Source organism: Lethenteron reissneri, unplaced genomic scaffold (assembly GCF_015708825.2).
Source record: "Lethenteron reissneri isolate LAM-NWPU_2019-01 unplaced genomic scaffold, ASM1570882v1 scaffold_1530, whole genome shotgun sequence".
Classification (NCBI taxonomy): Eukaryota; Metazoa; Chordata; class Hyperoartia; order Petromyzontiformes; family Petromyzontidae; genus Lethenteron; species Lethenteron reissneri.
This window is the reverse complement of record NW_026891257.1, coordinates 1-24,091: the sequence shown is the minus strand read 5'-3', so window position 1 is coordinate 24,091 and position 24,091 is coordinate 1. Positions and strand designations below refer to the sequence as shown.

General features: G+C 50.3%; 1 protein-coding gene and 3 non-coding genes across 4 annotated transcripts; 1 reads left to right on the top strand and 3 right to left on the bottom strand.

Annotated features, from left to right (window-relative positions):
* Window positions 1–25: 25 nt before the first annotated feature.
* LOC133362565 (protein Wnt-5a-like) lies at window positions 26–15,876 on the bottom strand. Its single transcript, XM_061581508.1, has 6 exons — window positions 15,778–15,876; window positions 4,629–4,776; window positions 3,349–3,674; window positions 2,886–3,002; window positions 2,213–2,501; window positions 26–123 (listed from the first exon to the last, which is right to left on the bottom strand). Exons 1-6 carry the CDS (start codon window positions 15,874–15,876, stop codon window positions 26–28), a joined length of 1,077 nt encoding a protein of 358 aa, XP_061437492.1.
* Window positions 15,877–19,184: 3,308 nt separating this feature from the next.
* Window positions 19,185–19,256, bottom strand: TRNAQ-UUG (transfer RNA glutamine (anticodon UUG)). Its single transcript has one exon. It is a non-coding gene; the product is annotated as a tRNA-Gln (tRNA).
* Window positions 19,257–19,750: 494 nt separating this feature from the next.
* On the top strand, window positions 19,751–19,822 carry TRNAQ-UUG (transfer RNA glutamine (anticodon UUG)). The gene has a single exon. It is a non-coding gene; the product is annotated as a tRNA-Gln (tRNA).
* Window positions 19,823–22,599: 2,777 nt separating this feature from the next.
* On the bottom strand, window positions 22,600–22,671 carry TRNAQ-CUG (transfer RNA glutamine (anticodon CUG)). Its single transcript has one exon. It is a non-coding gene; the product is annotated as a tRNA-Gln (tRNA).
* Between the last annotated feature and the right edge of the window lie 1,420 nt (window positions 22,672–24,091).

The following is a 24,091-nucleotide window of genomic DNA, read 5'->3' as shown; positions in this document are numbered from 1 at the left end:
GCCCCCCCTCCACTGGGGCTGGAGGCTACTTGCAAGCGAATTGATCGACGGTCCACGGGCAAAGCTTGCACTTGACGTTCTCCTTGAGCTGCTCCTTGCATCCGCACTGCGTCTCCAGCGTGACTGGGGAGGGAACAGCAGAGGGGAGAGAGCTCACGAGATCGTCGCTATTGTGCGACCGCCGTTAACGTCGAGCTGAACAACATCTCCGCGCACTTCTCCTCCCGACGTCAAACGACCAGAGGTCGCAACCGGGTACCCGATACCCGTACCCTACCCGACACCAGTACCCTACCCGATACCCGTACCCTACCAGATACCCGTACCCTACCCGATACCCGTACCCTACCCGATACCTGTACCCTACCCGATACCTGTACCCTACCCGATACCCGTACCCTACCCGATACCCGTACCCTACCCGATACCCGCACCCTACCGGATACCCGGCTACCCGTACCCGGCCGGGTACGGGTAGCCGTTTGCGACCCTGGTGCGGCCGGGTACGGGTAGACCGTGAGTCACTGGTGAGTCACCGTTTGTCACTCATTTCCCAACGTCTTGTCTCTTCTCACAATTCAAGTTCCTAGAATCAACCCACCCGCGCCTGCAACATGGCTTCGTCCCAGAGGTCGCAAGCGGGTACCCGATACCCGAACCCTACCCGTACCCGGCCGGGTACGGGTACGAGGGGTAAGGAATCAGAACCCGTTTGCGACCTCTGCGAATGACCCGCGGGGAAGCGGCCGTCGCAGAGCCACTGCCGACGAGATCCCTTCGAGCGAGCTAAGGATCACGGAAAGCAGTTCTACAGAAATGCATTTTCGGTGTGATTGCGTGGTGTACGGTACTTATAGTAGTGAAGACTGTGCGTAGTGGTATAGGGTGTGATGGCGTGGTGTACGGTACTTATAGTAGTGAAGACTGTGCGTAGTGGTATAGGGTGTGATGGCGTGGTGTACGGTACTTATAGTAGTGAAGACTGTGCGTAGTGGTATAGGGTGTGATGGCGTGGTGTACGGTACTTATAGTGTTGAAGACTGTGCGTAGTGGTATAGGGTGTGATGGCGTGGTGTATGGTACTTATAGTAGTGAAGACTGTGCGTAGTGGTATAGGGTGTGATGGCGTGGTGTACGGTACTTATAGTAGTGAAGACTGTGCGTAGTGGTATAGGGACGGTGTGATTGCGTGTGTGTACGGTACTACTGTATAGTGGTGAAGAACAGTGTGAAGTGGTATGGAGACAGGGTGATTAGAGAGAGACTGGTGCATGCGTGGAGACAATTAAAATGCAAATCAATTTATAACATGTGGCATGCGTTTTTCTGGATTGTTGCTGTTATTCTGTCTTTTACTGTTCAAATAACCCCACCATTAAAATTACAGACTGATCATTTCTTTGTCAGCGGGCAAACGTACAAAATCAGCAGGGGATAAAATACTTGTTTCCCTCACTGTAACAAGCTGAGATTAGGAGCACTCCCTTTAAGAGTGTGCTCCTAACCTCAGCTCGTTACCTCTATAAAAGACACCTGGGAGCCAGAAATCTTTCTGATTGAGAGGGGGTCAAATACTTATTTTCTTCATTAAAATGCAAATCAATTTATAACATTTTTGACATGCGTTTTTCTGGATTTTGTTGCTGTTATTCTGTCGTTTAATGTTCAAATAAACCTACCATTAAAATTATAGACTGATCATTTCTTTATCAGTGGGAAAACGTACAAAATCAGCAGGGGATCAAATACTTTTTTCCCTCACTGTAGCTCACTGGGCCTTGCCTGGTCAAATATGAAATAGTTGTTGCTTATTAAATCCTTTATATTAAGTTCACTTGCTTGCGCGCTTACGACCGTGCAAATCTTTCGGTCGTTTTTTAACCCACTTCCCGTGATCCAATCGAGCTGACATTTTCCACACAGACTCGTTGTGCGTGACAATTTATTTTCGTGAAATTTTTTTTCCATAACTTTACACTTATTAGGAAAAAATATATATATTTAATTACCAATTGCTTAATGGTGGCAGGCAATCATCTGACCCATAGGTGGCAGCCATCTCAAGCCAGAGGACGAGAGGACTCGAGCCGTCACGCATATAAAGGATTTATAGTGAAAAACTTTGTTTTTACGGGTTAATTTTTAATGACTAGTTTTAGTTAATTTTCGGGGGGGGGGGGGGGTAGGGAGAGGTGAGGGGCGAGGGGCTCACCTTGTGAGATGTCGTATCCTCTGTCACAGCACGTGATGACGGAGCATGCCTCCTTGCCCTCGGAGGTGACGTTGCACCGCCGCCGCACCGTGCCGTTGATGCCGCCAGCGTCGTTGCGCTCGCAGTATCCGGGGCTGGCGCTCACGTGCACCAGATCGCTCACTGTGGGCGCCGTCAAGCGCTCGTTCACCGGCTCCAGACGCCAGCGGGACCAGCGGGTGGCACCAGCAACGCTGCTGCTGCTGTTGTGGCGGACCAGCCGCATGGCGGAACTTGTGTCGTACTTGTGCTGCAACCACCATCATCACCATCGTCATCATCATTATCATCATCAATATCATCACCATTATCACTATCATCACCATCATCATTATTATCACCACCATCATCACCATCATCATTATCATCATTATCATCATCACCATCATCATCACCATCATCATCATCACCATCATCATCACCACCATCATCATCACCACCACGAACACCACCACCATCATCACCATCACCATCATCGGGGGATGTGGTGGTTGTCGAGTGAATGCGGGGAGCTCCCTTAGCTGTTAGGGACCCCCCCCCCCGCCTGTAACCCCCCAATGGATGAATCCTCGTCACACCCACCCACCACACTCCCTCTGGGGGCAGTCCCACCCAGCAGCTGTGAGCAGCTCACCTTCAGCAAGTTCCCAACTTGGTGGAAGTCGGCGAGCTGCTGCCAGCAGATCTTCAGCATGCAGCGGCCAAAAAGCAGGTGGCACTTGCAGTCCATGTGCGCCAGATTGTACACCGCCTGTAGCACCACCACCACCACTACCAGCGTCACTACCACCACCACCACCGTCATCACCACCACCAGACATCACCACCACCACCACCGTCATCACCACCACCAGACATCACCACCACCACCAGCGTCACTACCACCACCACTACCACCACCGTCATCACCACCACCAGACATCATTACGCTAAAACATTACCCGTAGAAGTTCAAGCGAGAACCATTGCGTTAATCACGATTGGTAATACAACCTTAGGCAAGGAGGCCAAACCTAATTAGCATGGAGTAACTTTTTTTTATTATTAAAAAAAAAGACAACATCTACAACGACCCACCACCCCGTTCACACACTCACCAGCCGACCCGCCTCGTTGTCGTGCAAATTCATCGCCAAAGACTCCCCTCTCTGCCTGCTACGACTGCCATCGCCCACATTCACGAACCACTTGGCGAACTGGTATCCGTATTCGACGTCGTCCGATGAGCCGCCCCGCCGAGCACGCGGCGGTAGCCTCATGGCGTCGGGAACGACCCAGGAGCAGCTGCCCCGGAACTGCCCCTGGCGGCAGCCGCGCGCCACCACGTGGGACACTCCGGCGGCGACGATGGCGGAGAGGAACGCATCCTCGCGAGAGCCGGGGGACACGCCGGGGAACACTCCCATGGTGTAGCGCGTGAAGCCTGCCGGGGCGGCGGGGGGAGGAGGACATGCCGAGCAGGTGTAGGGGGGAACGTCGGCTATTTGTAACGTGAGGTTACATCCGGGTCGTTGACGGATTACAACTCGTCACGATGATTGGCTCTGCCGGTCCTGGTCCATAGCCAATGGGGGGAAGCCTGGGGGCGTGGCCCTGACGTCATGGCAAGGTGACAGCTGTTTGTAGATGATTGGCCCTGCTGGCTTTGGCCACAGCCAATGGGGAGACGAGTCAGGGGCGTGGTCCCGGGAGCCTACGATGGAGTCTGGAAGATTCCATGGAGGCTAACCGGGATTGGTGGAAACGTACCACGTGACCCGGGTATTAAATAGGGGTGGAGACGAACAACACGTGGTCAGAACGGGAACGAACGGAGGAAGGGGGCCACGCAAGAACGGGGGTCCAGGCTGCCACGTGGCTGCGCGTGTCTCTCTCTGTCTATCCCTCTTACGCTGCCTGTCAGCAGCGTGTCAATGTCACTACCACCACCACCGTCAAGTCACTATCACCACCACCACCACCACCGTCAATGTCACTACCACCACCACCGTCATCGTCACCACCGTCACCACCACCACCATCGTCAAGTCACTATCACCACCACCATCGTCAAGTCACTACCACCACCACCACCACAGTCATCGTCACCACCACCACCACCATCGTCAAGTCACTGCCACCACCACCAAAAGCCGAGTGGCGTAGGGGAGGGGGACCCCCGTGGAGGAGGGACGCGGCAACTCTGAAGTGGAAAGTTGCGATGGGGAGCTGGACGACCCCCCCCCCCTTCACCCCCCCACGCAGCTCGTGTGCGCCTCGGGGAAGCGGCAGGAGACCCTAGGTGCGAGTGGACGTGGCGGGCGAACAAACGTCAACGTCGAGGGGAAACTCGCTTGTTGCCGGCAGAGGCTCCGACCCGGGGCGACGGTCCCCTTACCTGACTCGGGGTCCGGCGCGTTCTCCGCGCCAGGCACGGTGCAGTCCCACCGCTTGCCCTTGAACTGGTCGCGACACTCATGCAGCGCCAGGCGGACGCCCTGCACCACCGCGTGCATGTGGTCCAGGCGGCGCAGGCACATCTTGCGCTGCACGGGGGATAGTCCCGGAGCCCCGATGCACAGCGGCCGATACTCGGTGGTGTTAGAGTGGAGGGCCCACTGCGCAAGCGGCCTGCAGAGGGGTGGGAGTCGCGGTGGCTAGGAGATGTTAACTACCTCGCCTGGTGTACAGGAGGTCGTGGGTTAGATCCCGAACCTGACGCCTGCTGCTGCTGTATATTTGGAGTTTGCGTGTTTCTCTCTCTCATCATCACGGTGGCTAGGAGATGTTGACTACCTCGCCTGGTGTGCAGGAGGTTGTGGGTTCGATCCCGACCCTGACGCCTGCTGCTGTAGATTTGGAGTTTGCGTGTCTCTCTCTCTCTCATCATCATCACGGTGGCCAGGAGATGTTGACTACCTCGCCTGGTCTACAGAAGGTCGTAGGTTCGATCCCGACCCTGACGCCTGCTGCTGTATATTTAGAGTCTGCGTGTTTCTCTCTCATCATCATCATGGTGGCTAGGAGATGCTAACTCCCTCGCCTGGTGTGCAGGAGGTCGTGGGTTCGATCCCGACCCTGACGCCTGCTGCTGTATATTTGGAGTCTGCGTGTCTCTCTCATCATCATCACGGTGGCTAGGAGATGTTAACTACCTCGCCTGGTACGCAGGCAGTCGTGGGTTCGATCCCAACCCCTTAAAAAATGCCTGCTGCTGCATGTACGTGTTGAGTTTGTGTGTCTCTCCCCATGGTCGCGTGGATTTTTCTCCAGGTCCCTCTGGTTTTTCCTCCTCCTCCTCCTTCGCATTTAGAATCAACGTCTCTACGCGTTTGGGGGGTCATCCGCTATAAATGACCACGTGATGATGATAATATCGGCCACTCCCTTGAGCTACAATGTGCGACAGACAGACCACTCCTGAGAGAGCTGCAATATACAATGTCAAAGAGCTATCTGTGGAATTTCTACAGGTTTTAAATGTGAATATTATTACGCCATGTATACACACACCAGAGGTCGCAACCGGGTACCCGATACCCGTACCCTACCCGATACCCGGCTACCCGTACCCGGCCGGGTAGGGTACAGGTACGGCTACCCGATTGCGACCTCTGGGATGAAGCCATGTTGCAGGCGCGGGTGGGTTGATTCTAGGAACTTGAATTGTGAGAAGAGACAAGACGTTGGGAAATGAGTGACAAACGGTGACTCACCAGTGACTCACGGCCTACCCGTACCCGGCCGCACCAGGGTCGCAAACGGGTACACGTACCCGGCCGGAGGACCACAGAATAAAAAAAAAAGCTTATACGACCACGGGGAAAACATAGCAACTCCAACTATACGGCGTGTTATAAGGTCGCAATTGAACCCACGACCTCCTGCATAACAGCCGAGGTAGTCAACATCTCCTAGCCACCGTGGTGCCCGCTAGACATTGTGTACCTAGTGTATATACACACACGCACACGCGCACGAGATAAAACAAACATTCCCGTACAACAACCGTATGGGGTGTGCAACATATTGGCGAGATAAGAAGGTTGCTTAACGTCGAAACTTGTGCGATCGTCGCAGCAGTGAGGAGGAAGACAGCAGCGTTGGCGTCTCGCGTTTACCACCAAGAGGAGCTGCCCACTGCCCACAGCTGTGTCAAGACGCAGAGACCCAGCAGAGGGCAGCAGTCCATGCAGTGCAGGGAGCCCATCGCAATCCTCGTGGTCAGCTGCGCGCCGCAGAAGAGACGCGGGCCGTGACGATGTTAACACCCTCGCCTGGTACGCAAGAGGTCGTGGGTTCGATCCCGACCCTGACGATGCCTGCTGCCGTATCTTTTTAGTTTTCATGTCTCGCTCATCGTCATCGTCATCATCATCATAACGGTGGCTGGGAGATGTTAATGACCCCGTGTGGTACGTGGGATCGAACCCACGACCGCTTGCGTACCAGGCAAGGAGTTAACATCTCAAGTTCAAGTTCAAGTACTAGGTGTAGCGCTGTGAGCCATTCGGCTCTTGAATTGGGTGCAACCGCAACAAACAAAAGACAAAAACATGAACAAGAAAACATCTTAAAGTGACTATGTGACTAAGTGCAAACAGAAAATCCAAGAAACGACAGCAAAATGTTGCAGAAAAAAACACCGTTACACCAACGCTGTGCAAACATCCCAGTGGGATGCAAGTCAAACAACAACAACAACAACCACAAGACAACTTAGATTAAGGCCATCAGTCTTACTCCGTACTACAACAAACGTGGTCAAACCAGTAAACTTTTCGAAATCACCAAAATAAAAGCAATGAAACAGTGATCATAGGAACTGTGACGGAATTTTCACAATCTATATATATAAAATCGTGAATCTGTCTGTCTATCTGTCTGTCTGTGTGTCTGTGTGTCTCCGGACCATACGCACTTTCATTGGACGCCGGTTGCCCCTGCCAACGGCTAGCGACGCCTTCGCCGCTTTCATTGGACCTGGCAACGGCTAGCGACGCCTTCGCCAAGGGCTGCAGTTTCATTAGACGGCGGTTGCCCCTGCCAATGGCTAGCCACGCCTTCGCCACTTTCATAGGCTCCGTAATTAATTAAATAATAGCCATTACTCAGTATTGTTCGAGCGCTAGGGGGGGGGACCGGCACCCGTACCCAGCGTCAGCCGGGTGGGAAAATCAGGCGAGGCGGGAGGCTCTGCACGGTGCTAGGCCTCGACACCCACCACGCGAATCTAAGGTAAATTAATAAAAGTTTCACGTCCTCTACAGAGTCGTGAGGGAGGGAGAGTGGCGAGGGAGGGAGAGTGGCGAGGGAGGGACTCAGCCTCAAAACGAGTAACTGGTGTGGCGTTTTCACATCGGCACTGGGGAGACAAAGGCGGCCGGGCGTGGTGGATCCAAGTCCCGGGCGAAGCCGGGTCATGTGTATGTGTTTATGTGTATGTCTGTGTGTCTCTATGTATGTGTGTATGTATGTGTGTGTATGTGTTTGTGTGTTTGTATGTGTGTGTGTATGTATGTCGGTTTTTTTTATGTGTTTATGTGTATGTCTGCGTGTCTGTATGTATGTGTGTATGTACGTGTGTGTATGTGTTTGTGTGTATGTATGTGTGTTTGTATGTATGTGTGTGTATGTGTTTCTGTGTATGTATGTGTGTGTATGTATGTGTGTTATGTGTCTGTCTGTGTGTCTGCATGTATGTGTGTGTGTATTGTGTATGTGTTTGTGTGTATGTATGTGTGTGTTTGTGTGTATGTGTATGTCTCTGTGTATGTATGTGTGTGTATGTGTGTGTATGTGTTTGTGTGTATGTGTATGTATGTGTGTGTATGTGTGTGTGTCTGTGTGTGTGTCTGTGTGTGTGCGTGTGTGGTGTGTGGGGAGCGGTAGTGTAGTGGTTAGCGTGCTCTCGGTGTGTCTGTGTGTCTGTCTGTGTGTGTCTGCGTGTGTCTGTGTGTGTGTCTGTGTGTGTGTCTGTGTGTGTGTCTGTGCGTGTGTGGTGTGTGAGGAGCGGTGGGTGTAGTGGTTAACGCTACGCTGCGCTACCAACCCGGCGAACCGAGTTCCATTCCCGCTCACGGCCACCACCGGTGACGATTATTTGAACCTCCCCTAGGTCGACTCAGCCTCAAACGAGTAACTGGTGGCGTATTAACATCGCCACTGGGGAGACAAAGGCGGCCGTGCGTCAGTGGTGAGAGAGGGAGAGTGGTGAGGGAGGGAGAGTGGTGAGGGAGGGAGAGTGGTGAGGGAGGGACTCAGCCGCAAAACGAGTAACTGGTGTGGCGTATTAACATCGCCACTGGGGAGACAAAGGCGGCCGGCCGTGGTGGATACAAGTCCCGGGCGAAGCCGGGTAGTACAGCTAGTAAACGACATAAACATGTACCACCAGAACCCTGCAGCCACAGCTGGCTGCTGCATGAGTCACTCCACAACAGCAGCAGCATCAATCGGAGTATCAACATTTTTCAATGCACCTTTAAGATCAGCACACTAAATCAAAACACAGGTTATACTTTGCAGCGATCATCCGGAGCGAAACATTTTATTTTAGGCCACTGAATAGCACATTACACTGGTAATGTGTTATATATATATACACACACACAGTGTTATATATATACACACACACAGTGTTATATACACACACACACAGTGTTATACACACACACACACAGTGTTATACACATACACACACAGTGTTATACACATACACACACACAGTGTTATACACATACACACACACAGTGTTATACACACACACACACCCAGTGGCGTACCAGGCACTCATGAGGCCGAGTAGACCTAGGGGAGGCCCATGACCGGTTCAGATAATCGTCACCGGTGTTGGCCGTGAGCGGGAATCGAACCTAACACTTGCACACACACACACAACACTGGTAATGTGTTATACACACACAGTGTTATACACACACACAGTGTTATACACACACACACAGTGTTATACACACACACACAGTGTTATACACACACACACATACACACACACGTACCTTCGGGGCGAAGCGGCTAAGGAACGAAATCCTTTCGCGTGAAGACGAAAAGAAACCGCATCCGCAATGTGGCCCCATTCCTAATCAAATAGACGGCGATCGCAAACGAGTTTCCCCGTCGTCGGCACCATCTCACCTGGCAGGTAGACAGACAGGCACGCAGCCTGGCAGGCGGGCAGGCAGGTAGACAGGCAGGTGGGCAGGTAGACAGGCTGGCAGGCGGGCGGGCTGGCGGGCTGGCAGGTAGACAGGTGGGCAGGCAGGCAGGTAGGTCGGTAGGTAGGCAGGTACACAGACAGGCAGGTAGACAGGTAGTCAGACAGGCAGGTAGGCAGGTAGACAGGCAGGCAGGTAGACAGGCAGGTAGACAGGCAGGTAGACAGGCAGGTAGACAGGCAGGCATACAGGTAGACAGGTAGACAGGCAGGCAGGTAGACAGGCAGGCAGGTAGACAGGCAGGTATACAGGTAGGCAGGCTGGTATACAGGTAGGCAGGCTGGCTGGCAGCACAAGGTGAGGAATAAACTCCCCACCACCACTGCAGTGTCTGTGGCAAGCCCTTTTATCGAGTGGGTAGCCTTGTTGTTGTTGTATTTAGTCATGATGAGTCAGCAGGGCGTGCTGCTTGTGATGAGTCAGATCCCACGTGCTCCCGTGATGATCTAATCCCACACACGCGCGTCCCTCGCAAACAAGAGGCACCCTGCCCCGATCACTGTGACTTGGAGTTTGTTTGAATGTTTCGTTTGGTGGAGGATGATTGTTACTGCAGCTCGCCTTGAATCCGTGTGCAGCAGTCACCTGAATGTCACTCGCGTTTGACATGTTCATGGCTAATGCCGGGCGAAAACAATAACATGTCCCGCCTAATGTGAGAATTATGCAACGGCAGACGCTTTGAGCAAATCCCCTTGAGTTTCGATTTTATTTTAATTTAATTTAAATTTTACAAAAAAGGAATAATTTAAATACAAATTCATGAATTTTAATTTTATTTATATATGTAATACTTTTATTATTTTAGTATTTCCCTTCTACGTGACTTTACCGAAAGAGCCAAGAATACAACCCCCCCCCCCCCTGGTTTCTCGATATTTCTGCGCTAATTGTGCACCCAGAGGAGCTGCTCTGAATAGTATTTTGATGAGCAGTGAGAGAACACACGAGTTGACATCCTGCCACGAGACGCTGCTCTATTAGAATGAATACATCCCGTTAAAAGCCGGTGCCGTTTTTAATCAGCGTTGATAGCAACTCGCAGTTTAGTACTCGTCAGCTTCATCACGAGATCAGATGGTTTTGATCGTTTTGTGATCGTGCCTTTCTTCTCTTTCGCGTGAACATTCGACAACTCTTGGAGGTGTTTTGGAACAATGCAGTGAGCGCTCTTAGCCTATTCTTATGTGTTTTTTCGGTAAAGTCACCAGGTAGGTAAAACATTAAAATTAATAAAAGTAAAATAAAATAAAAATCACGACGTTTCGGAGGCACCACAAGCTACTGTCTTCAGGTGGAACCGTCACAGCACGACAGCTGTATCAAGTGAGAGAAATTCCAAGAAAACAGTCCTTGTATATGTAGTGGCGGTACGCGCTGACAAAGGGGCGGCGTGTGTGTGAGCGCGCCGGGTGTGGCTACATCAAGAGTGGTGGAGTTGACACGCGCCGAGAGTGATGGATCACGGGGCGGCGCGGGGTGCGTGGTTGTGCGCGCTGACACAATGTGGGAAATAGGATCGTGGGCAGCGCGCAGTGATTGGTCGACTGGGATGGGTGCTCTCAGCGACGTCCGCATGGAGGACTATAAAGGAGGACGCGCGGGAGCACTCGGGAGTTGATAACCAGTTGAAGATCGAAGACGGAGTTGAAGAGGTAGGGCCCTGAGACCCCTAGTCCCGCTGTCCTTGTAAGGGCCGGGACCCTGTGCGGCTCGGAGGCGAGACTGTGGGACCCGTGGTCTGACGTCCATGTGGGACGAGGCTGTGGGACCCAGAGTCGAGACGGACACCCCAGCCGGGTGGGTTCCGAGAAGCTACGGGGCGTAAGAGCCCGTGTGGGTGTAGCCAGGGGAACCCCGTGGGTTAGGCTGCAGTTAGCCACCCGTGTAATATAAGCTGGTGTTAATAAAGAGTGTGCTACCCGTAAGGTCGTCTCCCGTCAAGTTACTACATTAATAATAATAATAGTACAATTTGTAACGCGCGCAAATTTGCAGACGTAGTGGCCGCAACTCAGAGGCGCGGAGCCAAGCTCAGAGTCGCTCAAAAGCATGATTGTAGAGGTGAGTTTTTAAGTGTCTCTTGAAGGAGGCGATTGAGGTGATGCTGCGAATGTGCAGAGGGATATCGTTCCAGACTGTTGGGGCTGCCACCGAGAAGCGGCGCGTAGACATGACCATCCTGGATCTTGGTATCGAGAGGAGGTCGTGAGTCGCGCTGCGCAGGCATCTGCCGTGTGCTGAGCTGCAAGTTGTCAATAATGAAGAAAGATACGGCGGGCAGGCGGATATGAAGGCATTGTGGCAGAGGCAGGCGGTCTTGTATGTGACCCTACTGGCAATGGGGAGCCAGTTGAGAGCGCGGAGACGAGCTAGTGAGTCGAGGCGGGGATGAGTGTGGGCAATGACGACGCGTGCTAGGTTGTTTTGTAGTCTTTGAAGCTTCTTTAGGTTGCCAGCGGAGGTCCGGACAAGGACGGAGTTACAATAGTCAAGGCGAGACCCAACTATGCAACATGCCAAAATGTTGGCAATTTCAGTAGAGATGAGAGGACGTATGTGTCTAAGAGCCTTCAGGTGAAAGTTACATGAGCTGATGATATGGTTGGTTTGACGGTCGAAGGATAAAGTTGAATCTAGGATGACACCGAGGTAGCTGAAGTGGTCGGTGAACTTGATGCTGTGACCGAAGATGTGTATGTGTGTGGGGAGTGCTGCTGAATTGAGACGTTGCTTGGTACCTAACATGATGGCCACTGACTTTTTCGGATTAAGGGCTAGGTTGTGTGCAGTGAACCATTGTTGCACGGCGGTGGTACATTCCGAGAGCCTCTCGAATCCAGATGCATTGCTAGAATCGATGGGGGTGAATAGAATCGTGTCATCCGCATATGAGTGGTGCTTAACACCGAAGCTTGCAATGAGTCGGCCGATCGGGGAAGTGTAGGCTGTGAAGAGCAGGGGACCTAGAACAGAGCCCTGGGGAACCCCGCATAATGCTCTTGTTTTAGGCGATGTGGACATGCCCACCCTGACTGAGGATTGCCGGTCAGAAAGGTACGAAGCTATCCACTTGAGTGCTGAGCCGCATATACCGAAGTCGGATTTCAGGAGGGAAGTAAGGAGCGAATGGTTGATGGTGTCGAAGGCTGACGAAATGTCCAGACTTACAAGTGCAACAGTTGAGCCGGAATCAACGATCGTTAAAATGTCATCGAGCACCCTAGTGAGTGCTGTTTCTGTGGAATAGTTTTGACGGTAAGCTGACTGGAAGTTGCAGTAGTTTGCGGAGGAGGTGACGTGTGGTTGTAGCTGGGCGAGGGCTAGTCGTTCAAGGAGTTTAGAGAGGTTCGAGAGGTTAGTGATGGGACGATAACTAGATGGGTCATCCGGATCTAGATTTGGTTTCTTTAACAAGGGAGAAACCAGGCCAGATTTGAGGTTGGACGGAAAACACCCCGAAGAGAAGGAGGCATTTGCGATGTTCCTGATCATGATGGCGAGTTCCGGAGCACATTGCTTGAACAAGGAACCTGGGAGCACGTCGAGTGGAGATGACTTCAAAGGAAGTGATTCAATTAAAGCGAAAACGTCTTTTGTAGACACAGGCTTTAGCATAGTTAGAAGAGTGTCTGGGTTAGTGCTTACAATTTTAGGTACCATGAGCGGGGTACAATGGTGCAATATGTCAGTAGACGTGCACGAGTTTGCGACGGCGATTAGCTTGTTGTTGAAGTAAGTATTAAAAGAGGTGGCAAGTTTCAGTGAGGCAAGGGGATCGCTAAGGTGAGGGACCATAGTGCTACCAGGATGGAGAAGATCTTTGAGAGTTTTCCATAGAATGCGCGGGTTTCCGGTTGCTTTTTTGATGCGTTCCTCAATGTGGGAGGAACGTGAGACAAGGATCAGTTTGTTAGTTTTCCTGCAGGCGACTCTGTAAGCAAGTCGATCAGCAGGTAGACCACTGCGGGATGCGATACGTTCAAGACGCCTCCTGGTTCGCTTAGCAATGATGGCATCTCTTGAGAGCCAGTGAGTGTCGTGAGAAGACTGCGTAGCGGTTCGTGATTTTAATGGAGCTAGTTTGTCCAGCGCCGCCCTCATGTCAGCTTCTAGTTGGAGAGCGCAGACGGTTGGATCCGATGATGGGGATAACATTGAAAGCGAGTTTGCAAGGAGGTGACGAAAAGCAGAAAATTCGATACCCTTAAAATTACGCAAGTTGCGGGTGAATTTGATGGTGATTGGCTTCGGAAATTGGAGGGAAGAAAGTATAAGGCGGTGGTCGGAGTAACCAGTTTGGAAAACTCCCAGTGCAGTGATGCGTCGGTGTTGGTTAGGTTCCAGAACCAGGTCGAGCATGCTCTCAACGTTTGTTGACGAAGCTCTGGTGGGGCCTGAGTTTGTGATGACCAGGTTATGGCAGGCCAAAGTTGACTCAAGGTGACTATCGATGGAGGCTGGGGTATTGCCGGGGCAATTGAAGTCGCCTGTAAGCACGAGCCTGTGAGATGGGTTAGGAATCAGATATAGGAATTCCGAAAGCTCATTTACGAAGGTGTTGATGCTGCCATCTGGACGGCGATAGATGGAAATAATGTAAAAGCACTCGTTGTTAGTAGTAAGGGATACGGACTGGACCTCGAATGTGGCCTGAGCCATTGGTAGATGGAGCTCTTTAATTTTCAAGTGAGCATTGTAAACGACCGCTAAGCCACCACCCCGCTGGTTAGTTGCGCGAGGTTTATGTAGAACCTTGTATCCTGGGGGCGCAACTTCCAGAGAGATAGCTGGCGGGGAGTCTTGCCTGCACCAGGTCTCAGTGATGAGCAAAAGGTCGATGTGGTGGTCCGAGATGGTATCATGAATCAGGGCTGATTTATTGGTGATGGAGCGTGCGTTGAGCAGACCGAGGCGGATATGTGAAGGTAGATGTGAAGATCCGTGCAGGTGAGGCGTCGAGGGAACAGAGGAGTTGGCTGGTTCGAGGTCGACCTGTGAACGGCGGCCCCTGCCACCTCTGCAACCACGGTGCCGATGCAGTCTTCGACGTTGGCCTCGGAGAGGCCCAAGGACAGAGAGCGTCCTCAGGAGTGCGGGTTGCAGGTGCAGATGATGAAGAGACGGTGCATGTCGTAGCCCTATTATATCAGCCCGTGCTGCAACGATGGTGCGGATGAAGGGGCCCGGATTCGGATGGACTCCAATCAGCGGCTCAGCTGCCCTGAGCAGCAAGTCGAGGTGTCGTTGTCCAAGCTCCACGCTATCAGCAAGCACTTCCCCAGTACGTAGTGGATGCAAACACGCCCGTGTAAACACTCGCTGAGCGCGTACACGGGCGTACAGAACCACGCAGGCGGGGCGTACAATGGAGCAGCCAGAAGTACACGAAGTCCAGTGGATTAGCTGACCACGCTCTGTGCTCCAGCTCGCAGGTGGTGCAGCAGGATGGACGTACCTCGCAGAGCTCCCGTTCACTGGTGGTGCTGGGCAGCAGGCAAGCCAACTCTCTCGTGTTGAGGAGATGACAGTCTGCTTCGCGTTCCCATTCGCTGATGGTGGTGAACGTTGGACGGAGCACGTAGATCTCCCACTTGCTGGCGATGCTGGGGCACGCCAAGCTCACAGTCGCTGATGGTACCGGAAGAGGTGCCTTGTGAGGACGTTGCTGGTAGAAACCGTGCCCGGGGCGGATGTTAAGCCACGCCGCATGAACAATACAGCCAGCGTCCTCCAGCTTCGTGAATCGAAGCAACAGGCCTCGTTTACTCGCACTGCCCAACAGCTGTGCGATGCGGCAGTTAAGGCGAGTTGTGTGGCACTGCAGTAAACGGCATTTGTCGGCTGTTGTAGCGCCGCGAGGCGTGTGCAGTGAACACGGAGGCGGGCGGGTTTGGGTGCAGGGATCGGCCGCCACCCAAAACTCGGGCGACGCCAAAGTAATAATGAAAATAATGAAAACAAAATAAATTATATGAAAAATGTAATGGAAGATGAAAGTAAGAAGAGTGGTGGTGAGTGGAGAAGGACGTGGGTAAGGTACGAGGTGTGGTTACGGTTGATAAACTGTGAGAGCGATCCGGGACTGCAGCCAGCTGCGGCGCTGTCGCCATCTTCCCATCCGGGTGTGTCGTCACTTTTGCCGGGGGAGCAGTGGCTGCTGGGAGTGACATCACTTCTGGGCTCAGCGCTGTCCAACCGAACAACGCCGCGTCATCAGCGCTGCGTCCCTCACGCCGGGTGACAGCTGTTTGCAACCTAGATACCGCGTCATCAGCGCTGCGACCTGGACAGTGAGGACGCCATTCTTACTGTAACCGACGCCAGGGCTGGCACATCGACCGACACGCTGGTCACCGCCTTGCTGCTCTGGCCGAAGGTTGGAGGGTCGGGAGACCAGGCCCCTGACATTTCGTACATTTACGCGCTCCGGCTTAATGCTTTTTTTTGTTGACATTCTCTTCGTTGTCGTCGGGGAGTCGTGATTGTTGTTGGGTAAACTGTGTGGAGCTTCGCTCGTGAGTGTTGTCAATGTGTGCGAAACTTTGCTTGTGATTGTTAACAATGTATGGTTTGTATTGAGCTTTGTTCGTGATTGTTAATGTATAGCTTGTGCTGTCATTGTTAACGATGTATAGGACTGTATGGGGCATTTATCTTGAGATGGTGACATGCTGCCAAGGATGGGAATTGTCATGCGGCTCTCAAATATCTTGGGGTGCAGATCCTGACCAGGATGGCCCAGCGGGTGTTGCGTATCTAACACGAGAGTTGTGGTCCCGTCATGCTATGGCTGACGGCTTGACCTGACAGCCCGGAGATAGAGACACTCCGTGGCATGTCTAGCCTAGTGGGCTGTGTGCTCACATGGCTCGGAGAGTGTGGTCCCGTCATGCTATGGCTGAAGGCTTGACCTGACAGCCCGGAGATTGAAACACTCCGTGGCATGTCTAGCCTAGTGGGCTGTGCGCTCACATGGCTCGGAGAGTGTGGTCACCGTCATGGAGTAGCTGACGGCTTGGACCTGACGGCCCGGAGGTTGAGACCCTCCGTGGTGCATCTGGAGCAGTAGGCTCACCCTGACGGCCCGGAGGTTGAAACACTCCGAAGGCGCGTTGAAACAGTGGGCTGGAGATTCGTGGTGTTCAGGTGTAGTTGTCCCGTTACGTGGGACTGTATCCCTCAGTTGTTAGGGTGCATTTGTGCAGGAAGTGAACAATGGGTCGTCTCTCAGATCGGTCGGTTACAGCTATATGCTGCGATGCGAGTCTTGGAGAGAGATTGGGTTTCAGCTCGGTCGGTACAGCTATATGCTGCGATGCGAGTCTTGGAGAGAGATTGGGGTCTCAGATCAGTCGGTACAGCTATATGCTGCGATGCGAGTCTTGGAGAGAGATTGGGTCCTCAGCTCGGTCATTACAGCTATATGCTGCGATGCGAGTCTTGGAGAGAGGTTGGGGTCTCAGATTGGTCGGTACAGCTATATGCTGCGATGCGAGTCTTGGAGAGAGATTGGGTCTCAGATCGGTCGGTACAGCTATATGCTGCGATGCGAGTCTTGGAGAGAGACTGGGTTTAAGCCCCCGATATGGCCGACGTGCGCGGTTTTAGGATGGAGACGCCACGTTGGAAAGGCGGGGGTGCTAACGGTTGACATGTAATATCGGTTGTGGTCCTCATTGAGGGCTGCTGGGACGCAAGCACGGGATGCCTTTTGGAGATGCGGTTCGTGCGTGCGGCCACCATTTATGGACAGGAGCAGGCAGATTTATTTTAGTTGTGTCATGTAAATTTTATATATATGTTTAAAAATGTAGATACTGGAGCAGCCCTGAAGTGCGACTTCTTTGCCCAGTACATGGGTCGGCCCTGAAGTACGACTTCTCGACCCGGGACGTAGACAGACGTCCGGATAAGTGTGTGTAGAGGGATGCTCGACATGTTGGTCTTCGCCTTTTCTCTCCACCTGACGGATGGGAGGTTGGCAGGGTGGTGTGGAACCCTGCCATCCATGCGGTGGTTGTGCATCCAACGCGTCGGAATCTGTATATTTGTTGTTGTTAATTCCCCGTTTTTTATGCGGATCCCGAGGAGGGCTAGGTGTGCCGCGGGTCGTTTGTTCACGTGTCATTGCTTCACCTTTTTGTTGATTGATGCTTGTATATAGTGTAGAGTTGTACAGGTTGGTTATGGTATTTATGGTTGCTTTCTTGTTCTCTTTTCTTTTCCTGTTGAGGCTCGCGTATTTTTTTTCTCTCTCTCCCTTTCGTTAATTTAAACTTTCTAATTATTGACAGCCGGGACGGCTGGAGGCTACGTAGAGGGGGGTAATGTAGTGACATAAGAAGGGAGGGACTGCTGGGGGCTCTGGGTTCCCGGGCAGGTCCAGACGCTTAAGCCTCTGGGCGCCAGGCATTGGGTTCCCAGGGGGTCCAGACGCTTAAGCCTCTGGTCGCCGCCAACGGGGGGGGGGGGGGGGGCTGTGTGTGCTCTGTGGGATGTCTGGTGGCGCACACGGCCCCACCCCTCGTTGGACCAGGCATAAAAGGAGAGCTCCCTGGACGATCGGGGCCCAGTTGTAACTCAAGACCCAAGACCCACGACCAGCCATCTGAAGACCCTGGGATGCTGTGAGAGCCAGCGCTGGGACTCTGGAACTTCCGACTCTACGACCTTGTGAGGGCGAGTTCCGGAGCGTAGCCAGAGTAGAGTATCTAGGCTGTGTAGCTAGGCTGTGTACCTAGGCTGTAACAGAGTATCAGGACTGTTGGAGAGTTGGACTGTTGGAGTGTTGTATTGTAATAAAGAAGTTACCTCTACAAGTGTCTCCGGAACCCGTTACACAATCACTGATCTGAATTCCCACATCGTGCTCAATTCCTAGATGCCACGATTTCACCTAACCCATCGCCCCTCTGTGCTATATTTGTCTTAACTATTTCTCAATTCTCACTTGTGTAATGAGCCCAGTTCATCAGTTGGTTCCATGGTGTAATGGTTAGCACTCAGGACTCTGAACCCTGTGTTCTGCGTTCAAATCTCGGTGGAACCAAGTGTCTTTTTGTGTCGCAATAAATACGTCTCCGCATGTCGAGTTCAATCAATGTATTCGTTCTTATTTGACAAGTTAAATTTCTTTGGGTCTAGTAAGTTTTCTTGAAACCCATCTTGCTCTTACAAGAGCTGATTTCAATGCTACAGCTCCCACCACAGCTCAGTTCACAATTCCTTAGCAGGCGCCGTTTTCTAGTTCGCCTTTAACGCCCTGAAAAGTTCCACGTAAATGGCCTTCAGACAAATAAAAGTCTTTACTGCACTAACTCCTTAGAGGGCTTAAGCTCTGCATGTTGGTCAGTGATTAATCGATTCAAATTTTTATTGAGAACACTTCATTGGTGCTAAAAAGAAAAACCTGCGGCCACGATCTATCAACCCGCCCGATGAAGATACCCGCACATTGCGCAAATTCACATCGGGTGAAGAAACAATTGATTGTGGAGCAACGATTATTTAATCACTCCATCTCTGGTGCACGTGTTCTAGGGCACTCAAACCTGAGCTCGCACACTTCGATTTAATTTATGGATGTACTGCCTCCTGTTCATACGTTTACACAATCATAAAACATTACCAAATGTGTGAATAATGTGCGTGTTAAACCCCGTTTTTCTCTCCCCAATAATTTATTTAGAAGCAAATCTTTAAAAAATGCACAACACAGGCTCCACCGAGATTTGAACTCGGATCGCAGGATTCAAAGTCCTGAGTGCTAACCATTACACCATGGAACCAACTGATGAAGCAGGCTCATTACACACGTGAGAATTGAGAAAAAGTGAAGATGACAGAGGGGACATAGGCAGGTGTCACCGTGGCATCTCGGAATTGAGCACGAAGTTGGAAATCAGATCAGTGATTGCAGATTTAGTGGTTGTCACGTGGAGTGATTTTGGGAGCACAGCACTCACTTTTGGCTCAGCAGTCAGGCTGCCTTAGATCCTGAAGTCAAATTAAAACTCACATCTCGTAATTTGAATGACAAAACTACTGAATTTTTTTTTAAACGTGGTGGGGTTATAAACGAGACGTGAACATAGTTCACAGGATTTAGAGTCCTGAGTGCTAATAACCATAACCGGCACACTTGCCCTACTAACTTCATAATCTCTTAACAGCAACCACTCATTCTTAAAAAAAAGTTGGAAGCAGCATTATTGTTTTAATGATTTAATACAATTGATTGAACCCACTCTCGTGTGACTGTGTAACAAGGTTTCTGTGTGAAGGTTCCATGGTGTAATGGTTAGCACTCAGGACTTTGAATCCTGCGATCTGAGTTCAAATCTCGGTGGAACCAAGTCATGTTTAAAACATGCTTTTGGTAGTTGTTTCAATAATTGGGATCACGAGTTCTTAGTAATTGTTTAAACTGATTTTTCGTTATATAGGTAGGAACAATATGTTCCACACTGCTCACCAGGGATTTTTTGTCTGTCTGTCGTGCATAAATAAATATATAATATAAACAGCTCTTTGATTGGTGGAGACCTCCTGCCGGTACGGAGAGGGGAGGTGCCTAAGGGAAGGAGGGTCAGTCAGGGGAGGGGCCTGAGGGGGGGGGGGTCAGGGGAGGGGCCTAAGGGAGGGGGGGTCAGGGGAGGGCCTAAGGGAGGGGGGGGGGTCAGGGGAGGGGCCTAAGGGAGGGGTGTCAGGGGAGGGGCCTAAGGGAGGGGGGGTCAGGGGAGGGGCCTAAGGGAGGGGGGGTCAGGGGAGGGGCCTAAGGGAGGGGGGGTCAGGGGAGGGGGCCTAAGGGAGGGGGGGTCAGGGGAGGGCCTAAGGGGAGGGGAGGGGAGGGGGGGGTCCAGGGGAGGGGCCTAGGGGAGGTGGCCGATCCGATAGTGAAGGGGCTGTCTGCCTGGCTACCCTCAAGTCACGTGATCTTGTACCAGCAGGTAGGAACAACAGTTCCGCACTGCTGCCCACCAGGGATTATTTGTCTGTCTGTCTGTCGTGGCATGGCCCCTCCCAAACACGTACGCTTTCGGATTGGTTGAAGTGCGTCACGTGATCACGAGCCAGCAGCCAACCAGAGGTGCGCCCCTCCCGGATGGGTTGAGCCAAGTTCCTACCTGCCCACTCCGAAGGAACGTGTCCTTCGGTAAAGTCACGTGGGTAGAAATAAAACAAAATCAATCACGGCGTGTCGATAGCAACACAAGCCTCGTGCTGCTGGCAGCAGACATCGCGGCAATCGCGACTTTCACCTGAACACAATCGCTTGTGTTGCTATCGAAACGTCGTGATAATGTTTCTTTATTTCTAACTACGTGACTTTTCCGAAAGAACCAAAGAGTAAAGATTCCTGCAGTCACGAAAGCTTCAAATCAAGAATGTTTCAGCTTCTAAGGCAGCCTGAACAGTGAGTCAACATTGAGTCCTGTCCCCCCAAAATCATTCCGCATGACAATTACTAAATCTGCAATCACTGATCTGAATGTCAACATCGTGCTGAATTACTCGATGCCACAGTTACACCTGCCCATGTCCCCTCTGTCATTTGGCTCGATTTGCCTTCACTTTTTCTCAGTTTCACTCGTGTCATGAAACTAGTTCATAAGGTGGTTCCTGGTGTAATGGTTAGCACTCAGGAATCTGAATACTGCAATTTGATCAAATCTTAAATTTAATAAAATCTTAAATTGATAGGTTTTTCATGAAAATCAGGAGATTTGCGTTTTGATTTTGACTCAACATGATTCAGTTTCTAAGACATCCTGCTTGCTCAGTAAAAAGTGAGAGAAATTAGCTCCATTGTTATGTTCCAGGATGACACCTGCCCACATCCCTCGTGTCGTGTGTCGCAACTCTCTTTCCTGTCCCACTCGTGTCGTCGTGTTTACGAGGCGCTTCCGTTGTGTTATGGTTCGCCCTCATGGCTCTGAATCCTGCAATTTGAGTTCCAGTCTCAGCGGGTTCTTCCAAAACGTTGGCATACGTTTGCAAAACGTACAAGTTTTAATCTTGAGTTGAAGCTTTCGTGACTGCAGTATGGATTCCAATGTTTCGTTCCATCATATGAAAATCACGAGTTTTCAGTTTTTTTATTTTAACTTGTGATGGAAAGAGTATTATTATAATGGCTATTGGAAATATGGTCATAATGTGTGTTTGACCGGGGAATGGTACAGCTCAGATTCTTTAGTTTATCACGATGAGAGGAACGTTTGGGTGACTGGAACAAGCCACATGGAGGAGTCAATGAGGTCTTTCCTTAAAGAAGACTCCTTTTGATATTTGGGCCTCCCAGACAAGCACGAGTATTTACATTGAATACAGTCACAATAATATATTACTGTCTAAACCAACTAACTTCTTACATTTCTAACCGTGGCCTTTTCATTAAAATAATATTTCCCTTTTATCAAGATCCTCTTTCAGAAGGGTACTGCTTTGGGATGTTTGAAAAATGGTAAGAAACCAGTGTACAGAGAAAACCCATGCAATACGAGGAGGGAAATACCCAAAGTTCAGCTAAATTTAGATTCAATTAATTTCTGTACTAACATCTCCATAGCACCTTCGCTTGTGCATTCAATGGATCATTACTGGATACGTGCAAATACACCATGACACATGCAACTACATAACTTCACACGCAACTTCACCATTATACATGCAAACGCATAATTTCACATGCAGATGCGTACACAGGAGGTGACTTGGCCTCATAACTACATTCGAGAGGACAAAAAGCTGAACATTTGATTTTGATTCCAGTCAGCTTATGCAATTGAATTTTTGATTTTCTTTTTTACTAAAACTTAAAATAAGTTTCTTTGTCGGTAAAAAAAAATAATTCTAGATTTGAAGCTTTCGTGACTGCAAGGATTCATGCTTATAGGTTTTTCGGTAAGTCACGTAGGTAGAAAAAAATAATAATAAATAAAATAAAAAATAAATCACATTTATTTTATTTCTATTATTATTTACATTAATTATTTTTTTTACCTACGTGACTTTACCGAAAAACCTAAGAGTATAACACAAACTTAACTTGGAGCTTTCGTGACTGCAGGAATTACTCTTTGGTTCTTTCGGTCAAGTCACGTATAAAGAGAAAAAATAATTATTTGTAGGTCCCACCGAGATTTGAACTCGGATCGCAGGATTCAGAGTCCTGCGTGCTAACCATTACACCACGGAACCCCCACGTAGAGCTGCCTCATTGCACAACCTCTTGGCAGCAGCTGCTGAGCCCACATTTAGAAAAGTGTTTTTCTGAGAACCGAGCCATCTGCACTTGCTCCTGACACCGCATATCCTTTCTGTACTGCCATCTCCTGGCCAGTTTCACAAACATAATTCATTTTAATATCAAACACGTGAAGGGGCATTACTTTTCCATGAATTCATTTGAAAACGTTAACTCAAAATTTGTATTATTTTACTGAGTTTTATTTTGAGTTATTTTTATGGAAACTCTCCATTTTAAACGCTACTAAAAATGTTTACACCTGGCACAATCACAGGGGCTACCAACAGAAACCGCACGCTACATGAGTGCACACTCATCAAGAAATCAACGCACTCACCATTGGCTCCATCCCTCGGGTGCTATTCAGAAAAATATTCAATTAGTCCAACGTGAGATGATTGTCTCTTTGCAACCCTTGAATCTTGAGTTCAAGTTTCAGCGTGACCTCTTGGTTTTATATTTTACGCTAAGTTCAAAAAAAGGTTGGATTTTAATTTAAATCTAGTTAAGTCTTGCTGGATCGTGATAAAGTGTCACTCTTTTCGTCTTGATAATTGGTTTTTTACCCTTTTATCTGGCAACAAAACTGACACCTTTTTTACGAGGAGTCATGTTTGCATAGACCACAATACCTGCAGTCATAATGCAAACAAAAAACACAACTCTGATAATGTATGTGCACTGTCCTTGAAGTTGATTGGTCCACACCCGGACAGCTTTCCTTAGAGTCGAGTCTCACATGTGGGTTGACCAGATGACGCCAAAAGGCGTCTTCTCGAATTAGTTCAACGCAGTAAGCCCCTTTGACGTGCTAATATATTCCTGACCAGGAGATGGCAGTAGAGCAATGGGTTACATCTAAATGTGTTGAGCTTTTGAGTCTTACTCCCTCGATCTTGGGTTTTCTCCAGGCTCTCTGGTGTCCTCTCACTTGCCAAACAACAACAACAACAACACGATTGGCCACAACATTCATTTGCTAGGGGGGGGGGGTCTTAGTTCAAACTTTGGTGGTGCCTGAGAATAGTAATGTTTCACAGCTGGAGTTCGACATTGCTCTGTAAAGTTGCATCAATAACCGCAATTACTTTTTCTGATTAGAACCTTTGTCGGATTAATTACTAGCATTGGTTCGTCCTCAAGCACTCGTCAAAGAATCAGGATGTAAACGTTTGCTACACTTAGGCTGAGCAACTTCTGCCAAAAGTTTGTGGTGTCAGTGGTGTCGTGGTTAGCACTCAGGGCTTTGATTCCTGTACCCTGGTAGCTCAAATTGCAATGAAACCGGCAGGTAATTAATTTTATTAACATAATGAGCTCGAGACACTGCCGAACCGAGATCACCTTCATGGCGATGCGGTGTGATGGTCC

Excerpts from the sequence above, each read along its gene's own strand:
- LOC133362565 (XM_061581508.1), bottom strand. The coding sequence starts at position 15,876 with ATGTCAGGGGCCTGGTCTCCCGACCCTCCAACCTTCGGCCAGAGCAGC. Across the intron at positions 2,502-2,885 it reads AAGTTGGGAACTTGCTGAAG|CACAAGTACGACACAAGTTC; the intron begins GTGAGCTGCTCA and ends TGGTGGTTGCAG. Across the intron at positions 124-2,212 it reads AGGATACGACATCTCACAAG|TCACGCTGGAGACGCAGTGC; the intron begins GTGAGCCCCTCG and ends TTCCCTCCCCAG.